The sequence below is a fragment of the Psammomys obesus genome, unplaced genomic scaffold, assembly GCF_907164565.1.
Source record: "Psammomys obesus unplaced genomic scaffold, mPsaObe1.curated_primary_1811, whole genome shotgun sequence".
In the NCBI taxonomy this organism is placed as follows: domain Eukaryota; kingdom Metazoa; phylum Chordata; class Mammalia; order Rodentia; family Muridae; genus Psammomys; species Psammomys obesus.
This window is the reverse complement of record NW_026592710.1, coordinates 1,977,994-1,993,051: the sequence shown is the minus strand read 5'-3', so window position 1 is coordinate 1,993,051 and position 15,058 is coordinate 1,977,994. Positions and strand designations below refer to the sequence as shown.

The following is a 15,058-nucleotide window of genomic DNA, read 5'->3' as shown; positions in this document are numbered from 1 at the left end:
GTCTCATGAAGCTTGGTATGGGTGGTTTACAGAGCCTGCTACAGCTAGAAGCATCTGCCCTTGCGCTTGCAGGAGGCAGCCCAGGGAGTGGTGACTATATAGTCCTTTTCTGGGCCTCCCTGCCTCTGTTGAGCCACTCTAAGGAAAGCCAGGCCTGCAAGGAATGGCTCCACAGATCCCTGGCAGCCTGCTGGGCTTCCCGGCACCTGGGCTCCCTTGTGGTCCTCCACTCCTGGCAGGGCCTGCCCGGGGCTCGTCTTGCACAAGTTGAGAGAGTTTCTGGCAGGTAGGGAGGGCCCTCCCTCCCTCAACCCCACTCACTCCTTGGGGTGCATGGTGAAGGCCGGGGCCCCCAGCAGCTGCCCCAGGTCTACCCCAGGGAGGAGACTCTGAGCACTCCGCCTGGGGAGAACAGACGTTCCTGTCCCAGCTGGGCTACGGCCTGCCTTCCCATGCCTGCACTCTCTAAGGCTTGTCTGCATCCAGCCCTCCCTGGCTTGACACTTTTCTCAGACTTGTTGACAAGTGTGGATGGAAAAGCCAGTGATACACTAAGTTCTCAGAGAGGAATGCTGGGAAAGTTAGAGGAGGAAAAAAGCAAGCCGACCCACCAAGTAGAAAGAGTAACGTTTTATCAAATATTGACAATTTAATTCTCAACAGTCTGAGTCTCACTCGGTCCCTCTGAATGCCCAGAGGGGTCCCTGGAGGCAGCTGTGGCCAGCATGTTTGGGGTGCTGGGTGGAGGCTGATGGCAGACGTTCCCTCTGCTCTGCCGGTCTCCCCCAACCCCAGCACCTGAGACTCTGACCTGTTCTCATCAGGAACAGCAGAATGGCACAGGGACAGAGCCTTCTCCACATCCTACAGAGGACATCTGGCTCTGACTGACTTCACCTTCAAGACAGTGGAATCAGCCTGCAGATGGTGCAGAAGACACGGTGGCCCAGCTGCCCGCAGCTCTCGGGAACCGGAGGTGGCTAAGTGAGAGAGGGATCTCGCTCTGTCCTGGAGGTGGCAGAGTCCTCAAGAAAGAAGGGGAGTAGAGGATGGGGACTGACACACCCACCCACAAAAGGGCAGCCCCTGTCTCAGCCTTTGGCCCACAGCCAGGCCCCATGGACACGTAGGTAGGGCAGTTTGTTCATGAGCCACATCCCATCGGCAGGAGGCCCTGGCTGCGTCTGTGGGCACAGCCTCCCCAGGACAGTTTCTCACGGAGGAAGGGAGGAGAAGGCACGCTCCTCAGTGGCTCTCTGTCTCTGTGAACTCCTCTTTGATGGGTTGCTTACGAGACTTGCAGTCAGGCAGGTCAAAGCCAAAGTCTGCCCACTCGTCAGGGCCTGTCACTCCACCCGGGCCTCCGCGGTTGGGGATGGTGATGGTGTGACGCACGCGGAAGTGCACGGCTTCCATGACCCGCTGTCGCTGCAGCTCGCCAGAGCCACCGATGGAGATGGTGGCTGAGTTGCTGCTGGAGCGCAGCAGCTGCTGACCGCAGTCATGGCTCTGCTTCAGGTCCTGCAGGCCCCTCCAGATGGTCATTCGGTACTGGTCAGGGATCTTCAGGGCCCCGAGGTCCTGCAAGAGCGATGGCCACCTCAGGGTTCCAAAAGGGAAGCTACAGGGTTGTGTGTCCCCCAGGGCAGGGATGTCCTACCTGCAAGGAAGCCTCTGCTTTAGGGGCCACTGACTTATTAGGCCATGGCAAGGCAGATGACAGAACAGCCCAGGGAGCGGCAGCAGCAGGGTCACCTGCCTGCACATAGTGTCTAGCCACATATTGTGTGAGACAGCTGAATGACGTGTGTGGGGATGGTGGGGATGGAAGGGGATGGTGATGAAAGCCCCCTCTGAGGCTGTGTGGAGCCTGGGGCCTGGAGCACAGTGAGAACAGAGATGGAGGCCGGAGAGACCACCCGTCTCCGGACCTCGGGCTGCCCCTTGGCACCTGTTAGTTGACAGCTGCTCCAGGCTCATCTCTTTGCTTCAAGCACTAGTGAAACAAGGGTTACTGTGTGGCTCAAAGTGAGGGAGAGGTAGTCACTGCCTACCGAGATGCAGGATGGTGGGAACTGGCCCCACCCCCTCTGGTAAGTCTTTGTATCCAGCCTGGGTGCCTGGGCAGGGGACAGGTCTCTAACTGTCTGGATATGGACTGGTCTCTAACTCGGCCTGGGTGAGAGTATAGAAAATAGTGGCCAGGACAGGAGATGTGAGCTGAAGCACCCTGGGCCCTGAGGCTGTCTCTCGGACCAGTCAGGGCTGACTGTGCTGCTAGGTTGGAATGGGATGCCGGGGCTTTGGTCTTGATGTCCGGAGGATTTCTATCCCGAATGTTCAGTGCCCTATGTGTAGGCTGGCCTTGGAGCCCCATTTATTCCTTCTAGGCCTGTTCCCCTGCTCCTGCACTTCTTAGCAACTGGGTCCTTGAAACAGCCCAGCCTACGAAATCAAAGGAAGCCTGGCTGGGGCACCAGGAGGCTTTAACAAGAGAGAAAGCCCTCCAGGTCACCCCCAGGGACCGGGACACGTGTCCAGCCAGCCTTCTTCACGTTGCCCGAGCCTGCTGACTTCAGAACAGGGCTTGTGGGAAAGGCTCTGGGTGTTTCCCCAGCTATCCACGCTAGACGGTGCACTCTGCCTTGGGCCAGGCCCTCCACCCCATGGGGAAGACTGGACATTTACCTCTATGGTGAGGTTCTGCAGGTGGTAGACGCTCTGCAGCCCCTGGGAGGTGAAACACTCAATACAGTTCGGACACCCCAGTCCTGTTAAAAAGCTGCAGAGAGAATTTGAGAAAGTAGCATTAACTCACCATGCTGGATGGTGAGCTCAGGCCTCACAGGAGTGGCTCTGCTGGGGGTGGGGGGGAGGCTGCCTGTCACAGTGGGTTACGTTGCTGGTCTCTAGGAGCAGGTGTAGCCAGCCAGCAGTGTCTCAACAGAGGAGTCCTGGCTCAAGTGACCTTCTTTCTAAGGCTCTCTCCCAGCACCTGCTGATGAGCCAGGGCTCACCATACGCCATGACCATCTCAGCCTGTCCTCTCTTGGGCCAGCCAAGCAGCTAAAACACAGGATAAGACAGAGCCACATGCAAGGCTGCTCTCTCCAGTAGGAACTAAACAGAGGGGGAGGGGAGGAAGGGCAGGCAGCACAAACTCAGGTCCAGCCGCAGCCCACACACCTGACAAGGCTGGGATCTGCAGGATAAGGGGGTGGCGGGGTGCAGTGAGATCCTGAAACCATGGTCTGGGAGCTGTGGCCTCCGTTCATCTCGCCATTGGCCGGCATGCCGTGGCTGTGGCTGTTGAGCATTCCGGAGCCTGGGCAGAAGAGGGGGTCCAGGAATGTGAGCTCAACCCTGCACAGTGGAAGGTGTCCCAGGCTGCGGTCCAGCCTGGCAGTGTGACACAGCGTTGTCAGGGCGGTCTGAGGCTGAGCAAGGGCTGAGCCCCTAGGCCCAGCTCTTTTCTCTGAGAGGTACAAGTGGGAAGTGGCTGTGTACAGGGCACCTAGCTTAAGTGAGCCAGGGATTGGCAGCTGGCACCTAAGTGTTGCCAGGTCCCAGGTCTTTATCGGGGACACCGCTGGAGGTGTTGCTCAGTGTCAGGAGTGTGCCTTTCTGTGGCCACGTGACCTTTCAGAGGACCCCACACTCCACTCTGCCTATCTCCCTACAGCTGCCCCAACGAGGTCTCTGGTCCTGTAACCCTTGAAATGAGGGGACCTCGTAGTGCCGTTTTGCTGATGGGGAAACTGAGGCTGAATGAAGCTAGAGATCCCCAAGCCCCTGTGGCTATCAGGAGAGAGGACAGGCATGTGTTCTCAACTATACCACCTCTGCAAACCCCCAGGCACAGTACTCCTGGGGTTGGAGTGAACATAGCCCACATCCCCAAAGCCATTGCCCTCCACCTGGCTGGACCTGCAGGGAGAGGCAGCCACCAAGAGCCCCCATCACTCCTGTTTGTGATCTTTGTAAATCCAACCAGGCCCTTGCTTGGGTCTCTGCAGCCCACACGAGGCCTCCACGGCCCCAAAGACTCACCCATGGGCCCCAGGTTGGGCCCAGCTGCCGAGCTGTGTGGGGGAGGCTGGCCCACCAGCTGGTTGACGGAAGGCAGCTTGTTGACGCCACTGTGTACCTTGTTCATCGGGGAGAGGACAGGCCCGTAGGATGGAGGCTGCAGGTGACTCCTGCTTGGGGAGCAACAGTGTGCATTCACAAGAGGCAAAAGCAACTCCTCCCTTGCCTGGCACCTCTGTGGATGCAGGTAGATGAAGACCCTGCCTCTCAGAGAGCTACCAGGAAGGCTAACACCTCACCAGCCTTAGCAGCCATCCCGCCCCCGCCCCAATGCCCCATCAAGATTTCTAAGGCTGGTGGGAGGCAGAAGTGTGCTGAAGATGGGGACCTAGGATCCCAGGGCAGGCTAAGTCCCCGAAGGCTTTCTGGAAGGGGTGCCAGCTAAGCACTGAGCTGCCATGGTCCTGCTCTCCAGCCCAGTGCCCCATACCTCCTATGCTCCTGGCCTTCTCCCCGCCAGGTAGGAATATCCCCCCTTCTTCACCCAGATGTTGGGGTTCACTCACGGCCTCTGCAGGAGCTGCTGCTGCTGCTGCCTATAGGAGTCGACCAGAGGCTGTGGCACAAGCTCCATCAGTTCCAGACTCTCCTTGACTTTCATCAAGATCTCAAAGTTCTCCCGGCCTCGCACCTGGGCACAGAGAGGCAGACCTTCTGCCCAGGGGGCCGGGAGACCCCCTTCCCTGGCCCCAAACCTCTGGTGGTAGGTGGGCAGCCAAAGCCTGCTCTTCTTTCGGGGCTCCCCAGTACCCCAATGCTTGGGATACTCTGGCTTTCCTTTTCCAGGGGGCAGGTCTAGGAAGGGGGTCCCTAGGGGTTCAGGAAGCATGCCCATTCATCTTCCTAAGTGTCTCTCCTCCTCCCAGTCAGCTTATATAGGTCTTAAGGCAGGACTCTCTCTCAAGGAAATAGAAAGCATTCGGTACGCCATGGTATCAGCACTCTCCAGTGCTCAACAAGTCATGTAGGCTAGACCCTAGAGGGTCACGGATTCCTACCGAATCTCCACTGTGTGATCATCCTTGGGTCTCTCTGATGCAAAGCTAACCTGGCCAGCCTGTTCACACTGTTCAGGCCCCGCAGGATCTGACTCTAAACAGAGCCTCCCTTGAACCCTGACTTCTTCAAGGCCACAGTCTCCATCCTCAGCTGTCAGGAGTCTACCTTTGCCCAATTCCTGTGGCGTCTGGAATCCCCCAACCTGGGCTCTTGGGTGATGGGGACATAGGCCTTGTCCTCCCAGCCCGCTGTGATAGCCACGCGCCCACTCACATGCATGTAGAATGTGTCCTCATCCCCATGTCGCCTCTTTTTCACATTGGTACCCAGGGCAGGGATGGCAGGGGGGCTCTGCTTGAATGCTGGAGGGCAGGTCAGGGAAGACACGTGAGCCGGCGAGCAAAGGCTGAGGTGCCAGGCGAACACTTGCCCTAGGTGTAGCATCGGTGCAAACCTAGGCCAGCAGGATCTGGGCACAGGGTCCTGCACGGCCCCAGCCTCAGAGCATAGAGACAAGCGAGATGGGTAACAGTAGCCTCGTTCAGCCAGGGAGGCTTCCAGGCCTAGGCCATTCAGACCCAGATCCATCCCCTGGATGGTGCCCTTCTGGGGTGGCACGCCTGCTCACACCGAGTGTGTCCAACTGCATCTGCGGATGACCCCCCCTCTACCGTGTCCTGGCCCCGAGCCCCACTCACCACGTTTACTGGCAGCCCCATTCTTTGTGGCACTCTCATTCAGGGCCTGTTGCTCCCGGTAGTGATCCTCATCAGCTTTGCGGTCACGGCCAGGGCAGGCACAGATGCGACCCTCGAAAGACCGGCGGCCCAGTACCTGTCCACTGTTGGGTGGGCACAGCATAACTGTGAGCTCCAGGGACCTCTCCTGAGCCTGTCTACCTCCTGCAGACCCCACAGGACTGGGCTTGAAGCTGAGTGCTCTTCGAGGAGAGCCAGCCCTCCCGGTGTCCGTGACATGCCCCCCACAGTGCTGGCCCAAGTCCCTGCCCCACCTCCACCATCCTGTCACCGCAGACTCACTCCCGGGTCTCCAGGGTGATGATAACGAGGATGGGCCTCCGATTCATGCCCCCCACGCAGCTGCTGTTACACATGAAGTTGTACAGGATGGTGGTGAATTCTGTTCCCACCTGTCCACAGGAGAGGCAGGAAAGGCCTTAGTGTAAGCACGTAGGCCCCACCTTCTGGAGAAAGGACTTCTAGCTGCCACATCTGGCCCTGGTTCTGGGTGGGCATGGCATGCTGCACTGTGGTTCTCTTATCATCTACCCATTTGTCCACCCAGCCACCCACCAACTATAACTCCTGCCTTTGCACCCATCCACCCACCTCTCCACTTATTACCTGCCATCTATCAAGCCCTCTTCCCATCCATCCATCTGTCCATCCATCCGTCTGTCCGTCCATTCACCCATCCATTTACATGCCCGCCTGCTCATCCACATTCCCACCTGTCCATCTACCTACCCACCTGCCCACACACTCACCCACATGTCTACCCATTCACCTGCCTGTCCACCTCACCCATTCATCCACTCACCCATACATTATTCACTTGCCTACACACACATCCATCTAGCCACCCCCTTCCATGCCTGCCCACCACCCTCCTGCCCACCACCCACCTGCTTGCCTGACCACCCCACATCCACCCACCCACCCATCCATACACTCACTCGGGGTTGCCTGCCCCCCAAGTGATCCATCTGTGCTTTCATAGCACTCTGCTGGCTCTGGTTTCAGACAGCTGTCCTGGGTTCTGCCCTTCCTAGAACTTGCACCTGGCAGCCACTAGAGGGCAAAAGAATCCTACGCTGCCTGAAAGCCTGAGCCGGTGAGGCCTCCTCTGAGGAAAGGGGAGGGTGCTGGTGTGTGCGTGCCCACCCCTGGGCCCTGTCCTACTGACATGAAGAGCTGCCTCACAGGCCTGCAGGACCGGGTAGAGGACGGCCCTCATGTCAGCACAGGGATGAGACCTTCAGTCTGCTGTCTTCTTCAGAATCTGCCCTGATACCACCCAAAGTCACTCCTGTGTTCAGCTTCCCCCACCTTGCCTTTGGCCCCAACAGGGCCTCATATCGGATCTAGAATGGTGAGCACACACCCTCTGTTGCCAGAACTGGACACCTCTCTCCTCCACTGTTTCATCACTTGACTACTTTGCAACCACCAGCCTGGTTCCCTCACCTCTGGTCTGTGCCCTCTGCCTCCAGCCTGAGCCTTCACAGCGCCCCCCCATACCTCATATCTAGCTGCTGCCACCACCTCTGATGTACCCCACCTCCATCTTGCACTCCACTTCTGAGGCTCTGCACACACGCCTTCTGAAGACTCACCGTTCACTCCAGTCTTCCCGACCTTCCTGAGCCCATGTCCCACAGCCACAGCCCCCTATAGTCATCGTCCGTGACCCCCCAGACTGCTCCAGGACCCCTTTCATGATTCCTAGCTCCGAGCATGGGATTCCCTACCCTCTACCCACCACCCCATGCTTCCTGGCTTGGTTTTGTCCCTTCTAGTGGAGTCTGAGATGTTCAGGAACTCTTTCTCACTCCCATGTCTGGAAGGCTGTACTGACATTGAGAGAAACGGGTAAGAAGATTAGACTTCCCTGAGAGGGTAGGGCTGAAAGCTTAGAGGTCGTGTGACCATACCTCGATATATTGCTGAGGACACGGACACACACACACACACACACAAACACACACACACACTGAGAGAGAGAGACACAGGTAGACAGACAGACAGACAGAAACTGAAGTTGAATGGAGCCCAAGCTTGAGGGTCAGTACACACAGTATGTGATCACAAATGAACTGCCAGGAAAAGGCCCTAAGAGGCTGGCTGAGCTCAGAGCAGTGTCCCAGGGAAGCCCACTCTGTAAGGTTGGCTTTGTATCCCAGTCTGGCCCCCAGCCTACCTGTGGGGGTTCGTAGGGCACAACCACACTCTGCCTGCCGGTGACAGGGTCATCCACATACTGGGAGAGGCTGTTGCCTTCTACACGGATCAGATGGCTAGCCGGGGCAGACTGTCCTGCCAGGAGGGGACACAGCTTTAGAGAGTGGCCTCTTCCAGTCTGCCACCCCTGCAGCAGCTGCATGGCAGAGCTGAGACCATGAGGCTTGTCCCTGTGAGAATCCCAGGCAAGGCCCAGAGCTGTGCCACCCTCATCCAGGTGGCCTTGAGCCTGAGGGATGCTGTTCCCGGCTCTTCTGATGGTGAGGGTGTCACAGCCTCCACCATGAACACTGCATGAACATTCACAAGATTTCTCAAAAGCCACACCCCTGCTAGAGCATCAGCCTCTTGGACTGCAGTCAGCTGAGGAGATGGACCCGGAGGGAAGGGGTGAGGGTTCCCACTCAAAGTTCCTAGCGAGGGAGTTTGGGGAATACCACCAGCCTACACTCACAGGCTGCGTCTTTCAGCTGCGCTGCTGGCTGGGTTTCCCTTCAGGTGGCCACGGTGCTGCAGAGGTTGGGGCCCCACCGTGGAAAGGGGTGCTCACCTTCATTGAAGTCCCTGCCAAGCTCGTGGTTGGGGCAGCGCTTAACGATGTCAGTCACGTGCTCTGCCTTCTTGTAGACTGGCATGGCCCGGATGGCCGTGCCTGGGGGTGGCGGTGTGGACACCTTGATCTGGATGGGGCATGTCTTAGCAATCTGGCAGTACAGCTTCTTCAGAAGTGGGGAGTACTGGAGGGAGAGGTGTGCTGGGTTAGGATCACAGCTCAGTTCTGTATGCTTGCCTGGGCCGGGTCCCTTCCACAGGACCCCTTTCCCAAGCATTCTGACGGGGCCAGTTCCCAGAAGCTTCGGGCATCCTCTCTTCAGAGCGTAGAGGTGGGCATGTCCGCTGCCCACTCGGCAACTGCCTGCTACTTATACCTGTGTCTCAAAGGCTGCAAGTGCTGGACCACTGGATAAGGAGGGCAAAGGGCAAGAGGGTGTTGTGGGGAGGGCAATAGAATCAGTCCCAGTCCTGTTTTCCCAGCCCTGCTCTTAGGCTCGGCTGCAGAGGTAGGCATGCAGCATCGAGCTGGCTTGACAAGTTCAGAATTGCATCCCCCTGCCTTGCACAGATGAGGTGCTCTGTAAGTGGATGACTCGCCCCTTCCACCTTTGCCTGCCAATGGACAACTCTCTGGACCAGCAAGGCCTAATAGGTTGACCAGTCACCCACACTCTTCCACCAAGTGAAGCCACCAAGTCCAGGCAGCCAAGCTCTGCAGTTATGTGAGGCCCAGTTTCCCCATCCTGGAACTTGATTGAACCTGAGGTCATGCCAGGGCAATGCCAGAAACAATGGGATGCTGCCATTCCTCCAGCATCCATGCCCTGTGGCCCTGGTCACCATCTAAGGATTATACTGACCCTGCTGAGGCCACTTCAGTCATGTCCATCTATTTACAGGCCAGCGGACCCTCCACTCTGGCTCCCAAGACCCTTGGAGACTCCTCACAGTGTCCTCCCCAAGGGCAGTGGAGGTTCCCGGGCCCTTGGGTTTAGAGGGAATTGTTATGGTGCTCTTCTCTCTCAAAAGTCCCAACCCACTCAGAACCATGACCCTGTAAAATGTTCTCCATGCTCCATTGTGATAATTGAGGAAACTGAGGCCAGAGATGGTGAGCTGTTAACAAAAGCAGAAAGATGAGGTGGTGCATGAGCAAGTCTTTCCTTCAAAAGGGACAGTGGAGAACCCTGACTGCCCCAACCCTATAGGCTTATGGCTCCCTGCAAGGGGCTTGCAGAAAGAGCATATACCACAGGCAAATGCAAGGAAGGAAAGGCAGGGGAAGGTGAGTGAGGTAGGTCCCTTTCACCTGTTTAAAGAGCAAGAGACTCACTACAGGGACCTCACAGAAGACCTGGGGGGCTGTTTTGGAAATCGGAGAGAGCCCTAGCTGAAGGAACTGGCCTGTATTCTCAAGGAGCAGTTCAAGGCCTCATCTTAAGGTCAGCTTGACTTTCTGGGGCATCTCCATCCTTACATTCTTGAGGGAGAGCCACAGGCCTAGCCCAAGGATACATGGGAAACCCGAGACTTGGACAGGCACACCTGACCTCTACAGATCCATATCTGAGCTCTAGTTTTCTGCACAAAGCCTCCCCTCAGGCTGGCCCATCACAGTCTGGTCTCCCTCTGTGCAAGTTGGGGACAGAGAAGCAAGCTATGGGGCCAGGGTAGCAGGAGTGTCTGTGCTAGTAACCTGGGCAGGTAAAGGATACAGGACTGGCAGGTAGGAGGCAGGTTACTGAGCTTCTCTGGGGCTCAGGGAACTTTGCACAGGAGCTGTGCATTGCTGAGCACTTACGTTGTGCTTCAGGTATACAGTATACACAACCCCCTGGAATGCAGGCGTCTGAGGGAAGGCAAATAGGCAGCTCTACTCACCCAGCCACCCTCCCCCCATCCTTCAACAGCAACATGCAGTGGCTGGGGGTACAGCTGGTACTTGGTAAAGGTATCCTAACTCTGACTCACTGTGACCTCCCTGGAAAAGACACTTGGGAAGATATAAGGTTCAGAGTGTGAGGATTCCCAACATTAAGCACATTCATACACAGGGCCAGGCAAGCACTTGATACTAGCAAGTGACCAACCTTTTGCTTGTTCACAAATGAAAGCTTCCCAACAAGCCTCAGGCTCAGACAATTGCATGTGGCCTCCAGAGGGGAGGGGAAACCTAGCTAGTCCTGAGCTCAGAGGGCCTCAGCCAAGGCAGCTTCCTGGTGAATCTGTGAGTTGCAGGCATTGCCACGCATTGCCAAGTGCCCACTTTTGTGGGGCCTAGCTACTTAAAGAAAATGGGCTGAGGGTGGGCAGCAGACATTCCATAAAACAGGCCTTGCCTGCGGGCTTTGGGGTGGCACTGGGCTCAAAGGCACCAGAGGCAGCAAAAAGATTAATCTTCGAAGTCTGGCCACTTGGCTCTCTGTTCTGACTCAGGAATGTAGGCTGGATCGCCCCAAACACTGGTGGTACTGCCCTCCATGGCCTAGAGTGGGACCCTCGGGGGTCTGGAGGGAGCTAGAGATACATCGCAGGGTAGCAGGCCTGGTAAGGAAGGGATGAGCCATAGATGCACCTCCCTGGGGGAGGAGCTCAAAATGCCAGGAGCTGTCCCTGGTACCGAAGCAGCAGCTGCGGAAGGGCAGTCTCCTCTCAGAGAGACTCAAAGTGAAGTCAAGCCTTCTGGGACAGCTTGGAGGGAGAGCCCCAGCCCATGAAGATACGGGAGGCCCCTCGCCCTAGGGCAAGGTGAAGGGCTTGCCTTACGTCTGCACCATTGCATGGAGTCCCTAATCCAGTGATCCTGGGGCTTTGGGGAGCACACAGCTGCCAGCCCCACACCAGCCACAGGTTAAATCTGTGGTGGTCAGGAGTGGGAGTTTCAGGGAGAGATGCCAAAGCTTCCCCACACCTCAGAGGATCAGGTGGTAAAACTAGCTGCCACGGGGTGGGGGCGGGGCACAACAACACAGGACTCCAGGATACCCAAGTCCTGAGACCAGGAGGTTGCCAGCAGGGTGCTCCCCCTGCCTCGGCAAAGTTTGTGGGATCAGTCCTCAGAGCCAGGCTCTGGAGAAGGGACAGGGGGTGGATAGCTCCTTTCCAGGATGTCAGGAGGGTATGCTTCCTCCCTGATGCCCTCCTCCTGCCTCTCCTTCCCTAGAACCGCTAGATGGATGTGTTTCAACAGATTCCGAGCTGATAAAATCTTATTTATCTTCGGCTGTTGACACGGCGCCGTCCGGACTTGCCTGCGCGGATGCGTGTGTTCCGCGGGGCTTGCAGGAAATACTTTGCCCAACAACGGAGCAGACGTCCCCCCTGCCTCGGCTCCTCTCCTGACCCCTCCTCCCTCCCTCCTCCACTCTCCTCCCCCATCCCAGTCCAAATGGGCCGGCCTGGCTGGAAGCCCCTAGCCTGGCAGGGCTTGTGCAGGGTGGTGGGTGAGAGGGCGGGCAGGGGCGGGTGCGGCACAGGGCTGTTAATTTCCTCGCACCCGCTCCCGGCAGCTGGGTGCCCGGCACAGGCAGGTTTGGGCAGGAGGACAGTGGGAAGGTGATAATAACTTGTCTGTCATTTTCCTGGGACATGTAGTATCTTGCAAACCGCAAATACCGTTAACCAGTTTGGGTGAATCTGTTAAGACAGATTCGGAGTGAAAGGCTGTGCTGGGGGCTCTTTTAAAATAGTTTTTTCATAGCCCACTTTTATATAGTTGTGTGTGTGTGTGCGCACACACACTTGAGCTTCTGTTCTCTGGGGCTGTGGACCCCTTTGAGTGTCAGCCCCAGGCTCACAGGCTTTTACTCCCCAGGACAGATCCACACAGCAGGGCATGTAATCTGGCAGGCTGGGGCTGCTCTCTCAAATCTGGAGGACCCAGGGCCACAGCCCCTGAGCTCTGGCTTCCTGCCTGTTTTCATTTCTCCTCAGGAAAGGCCACGGCAAGAGATGCGGACCCACGCGTCCCAACAGCCAAGAACAGCTCTGGGGAAGCCACTTTGTGGGCACATCTTGGCCTTGGCTGGCACAATTCACTACCATCATTGCTCATTTTTGTGCTCATTCAGGGAGCATCTTACACAGCTTAGGAAGCCCCTATAGAAGAACAGGGATGAGGGGAATGATGCTCAGGTGACAGTCGCCCAGCCTAGCACCCTCATGCCAGGATGTAGTTGAGGGCAAGGAGAGTCCACATCCCATGAACCCAGGCTCTAGTGCTTGGCCCTGCCAAGTGTACAACAAAGAGGTAGTTGCTATTCCTAAAGAGCTGCGGTCTGAGGAAGGGTAGAAGACACCCAGGAGGCAGACGTGAAGCCTGACCACTGTCCTGTGAGAGGAGTGCCATAGTCCCCTATGGAGAGACAGACAAAGAGCTAGCTGAGCCACACATCCCCCCCCACACACACACCAGGAGCTCGGCAGCCTGCCCTACCACATCCTTGAGCAAAATCTCAACAGGTAAGTAAGAGCCATACGAGCACCAAGACCAGGAAGTCCGAGGGCCCAGGTTATGAGGTTTGGGCATGCTTCTCATGGGCAGAGAACCTTCAGCAATTTCTGCCCTAGTTCGGGGAGCTGAGCAGCAGATGGAGACCTGTGTGTGAGAACCTCAGACAAGGGGAGGGCAGTGGTTGGGAATCTGGAATGTGTGGTCGAGGGTTCTACATAGAAACCTAAGGCAGAAAACAGGCCCTGCCCACATCACTTTCTCTGTAAGGTTCCCACTCTCACCTTTCACCCTCACTTCCTAGGAACTAGAACTTTGCTTCCACAAGCTGACAGCTAAGCTGGGGTAGATCAGTAAACAGACATTACATTATATTTTCCGTACATCTCTGGTTCCTGGTAAATAGCTCTTAAAGTCTGGAGAATTTTCAAAGCAACGTTGCCTTTTTCAACTGAGGACTGGCTGAGAGCCGAGCCGGAGAGGGGCAGGTAGCTCACGTCCTTCTCCCCTCATCCCGCATATTCCTTCCCTGCTGCTCCTTACTCCATGTGTCCACCTGTTTGTCTGGGAAACTAGATGAGAGGTCTTCACAGTCCTGTGAGCTGCTGGAGCAGACCGACAGCCCCAAAGAACAGTAGCCGAAACCGTAAGTAAGGCAGTGGTACCAACGGCACAGCCTTGAGGACAGAGCCCTTCCCCTGGGAAGGGTATCAGACTAGACCCCAGGCATCCCAGTGTCAGAACTGTCCAGAGTGGCTCTCAACCCATGGATCATGACCCCTGTGGGGAGGAGGTCAAATGACTGCTTTACAGGGGTCATATATCAGATACCTGCATATCAGGTACTTACATTATGACTCATAACAGTAGCAAAATCACAGTTATGAGGTAGCAATAAAAATTATTTTATGGTTGGAGGTCACCACATGAGGAACTGTATTAAGGGGTCGCAGCCTTAGGAGGCATCTGATGCTGACACTGGTATCTGCTGCTGTGGCATTGCTGGCCTGCTGTAGGGAGGAGTCTCCACACGTTTGTGGGGAGGACATAGAAGTCTTAGAAGTGAGTTGGAGTTTGGTTCTGTCCTCTCAAGACCAGGCATCTCTGTCTTTGGACCTTTGTTTCCACCAGACTTAGTAGGTCAGGGACCCGAGATCAGGTCCAGAGAGACTGGGTTAGTGTAAGAGGACAGTCAGGTGGCCAAGCAGAGCATCAAAGCCAGGAAAGACAGGCAGCATTGGGCTGGGCTTGTTTTTACATGGGGAGAGGAAGCTGCCAGGTGGGTCCTGTCCTGTCCTGACATTACTGGGAAGTGTCTCCCTCGATATCAACTCATCAGGTGGATGGAGGTCCCGGGCAGCTGGTTGGATAGGTGCAGCTGACCTTCTTTGCAGAATGCCATATAATGCTCTAGCTTCAGAGGGCCACTGCCCGGATTTTCTGAGACTTCTGTAGAAGGTACTGTCACCACCCTTACTTGAACATCTAATCTTTTTTCCAGGACCCATCTGGGGACTTCAGGAACAGTGTATTCTGAGAACATTCTGTGATGGGATCCAAAGAACCATGGGCTGATCCTACCTGAAAGTCCAAACAGGGGATCCTCCTTCCTGGTCCAGCCAGCAGGCGAGCTGTTCCTGAGGTCTTGCCCACTCACTCCTGAGGGCAGCCTGCTCAGCCCTGCTCAGTGTCTCCTCCGGCCCCAGCACTGTCAGTGCAGAATCCCGCAGGGTGACCGGGGTCAGCCTGCTGCCCATCCCTAGCTGTAGCTTCCAGGCAGGATTGCCCTTGTCAGCATGAGGATTGCAAAGGTATCACAGGGCAGATTGTCCACAGAAGGGTCCACCCCTGTGACCCTTCTAAACACTCATGTTGACCAGCTCCTTTCCTCAAGATCTGTGACTTTCCATACAGTCTCAGGGACTAGTGACAGCCAGGTGTGTGTGTGTGTGTGTGTGTGTGTGTGTGTGTGTGTGTGTGTGTG

The 15,058-nt window shown here is 56.4% G+C and overlaps 1 protein-coding gene across 2 annotated transcripts in view; it reads right to left on the bottom strand.

Annotated features, from left to right (window-relative positions):
* Positions 1-418: 418 nt before the first annotated feature.
* The window catches only part of Tp73 (tumor protein p73), a 20,388-nt gene continuing 5,748 nt past the window's right edge, over positions 419-15,058 (bottom strand). Inside the window, exons 2-11 of one of the 2 annotated variants that reach the window (XM_055615179.1) lie at positions 8,620-8,806; positions 8,029-8,144; positions 6,129-6,238; positions 5,787-5,929; positions 5,362-5,450; positions 4,596-4,720; positions 4,051-4,199; positions 3,187-3,325; positions 2,689-2,782; positions 419-1,581 (exon numbers count right to left, since the gene is read on the bottom strand). In XM_055615179.1, coding sequence (XP_055471154.1) covers positions 1,246-1,581; positions 2,689-2,782; positions 3,187-3,325; positions 4,051-4,199; positions 4,596-4,720; positions 5,362-5,450; positions 5,787-5,929; positions 6,129-6,238; positions 8,029-8,144; positions 8,620-8,806 — 1,488 coding nt within the window. In that variant the 3' untranslated portion in view covers positions 419-1,245. The remainder of the gene's footprint in view (positions 1,582-2,688; positions 2,783-3,186; positions 3,326-4,050; positions 4,200-4,595; positions 4,721-5,361; positions 5,451-5,786; positions 5,930-6,128; positions 6,239-8,028; positions 8,145-8,619; positions 8,807-15,058) is intronic. The other variant, XM_055615180.1, reaches the window with a different exon arrangement.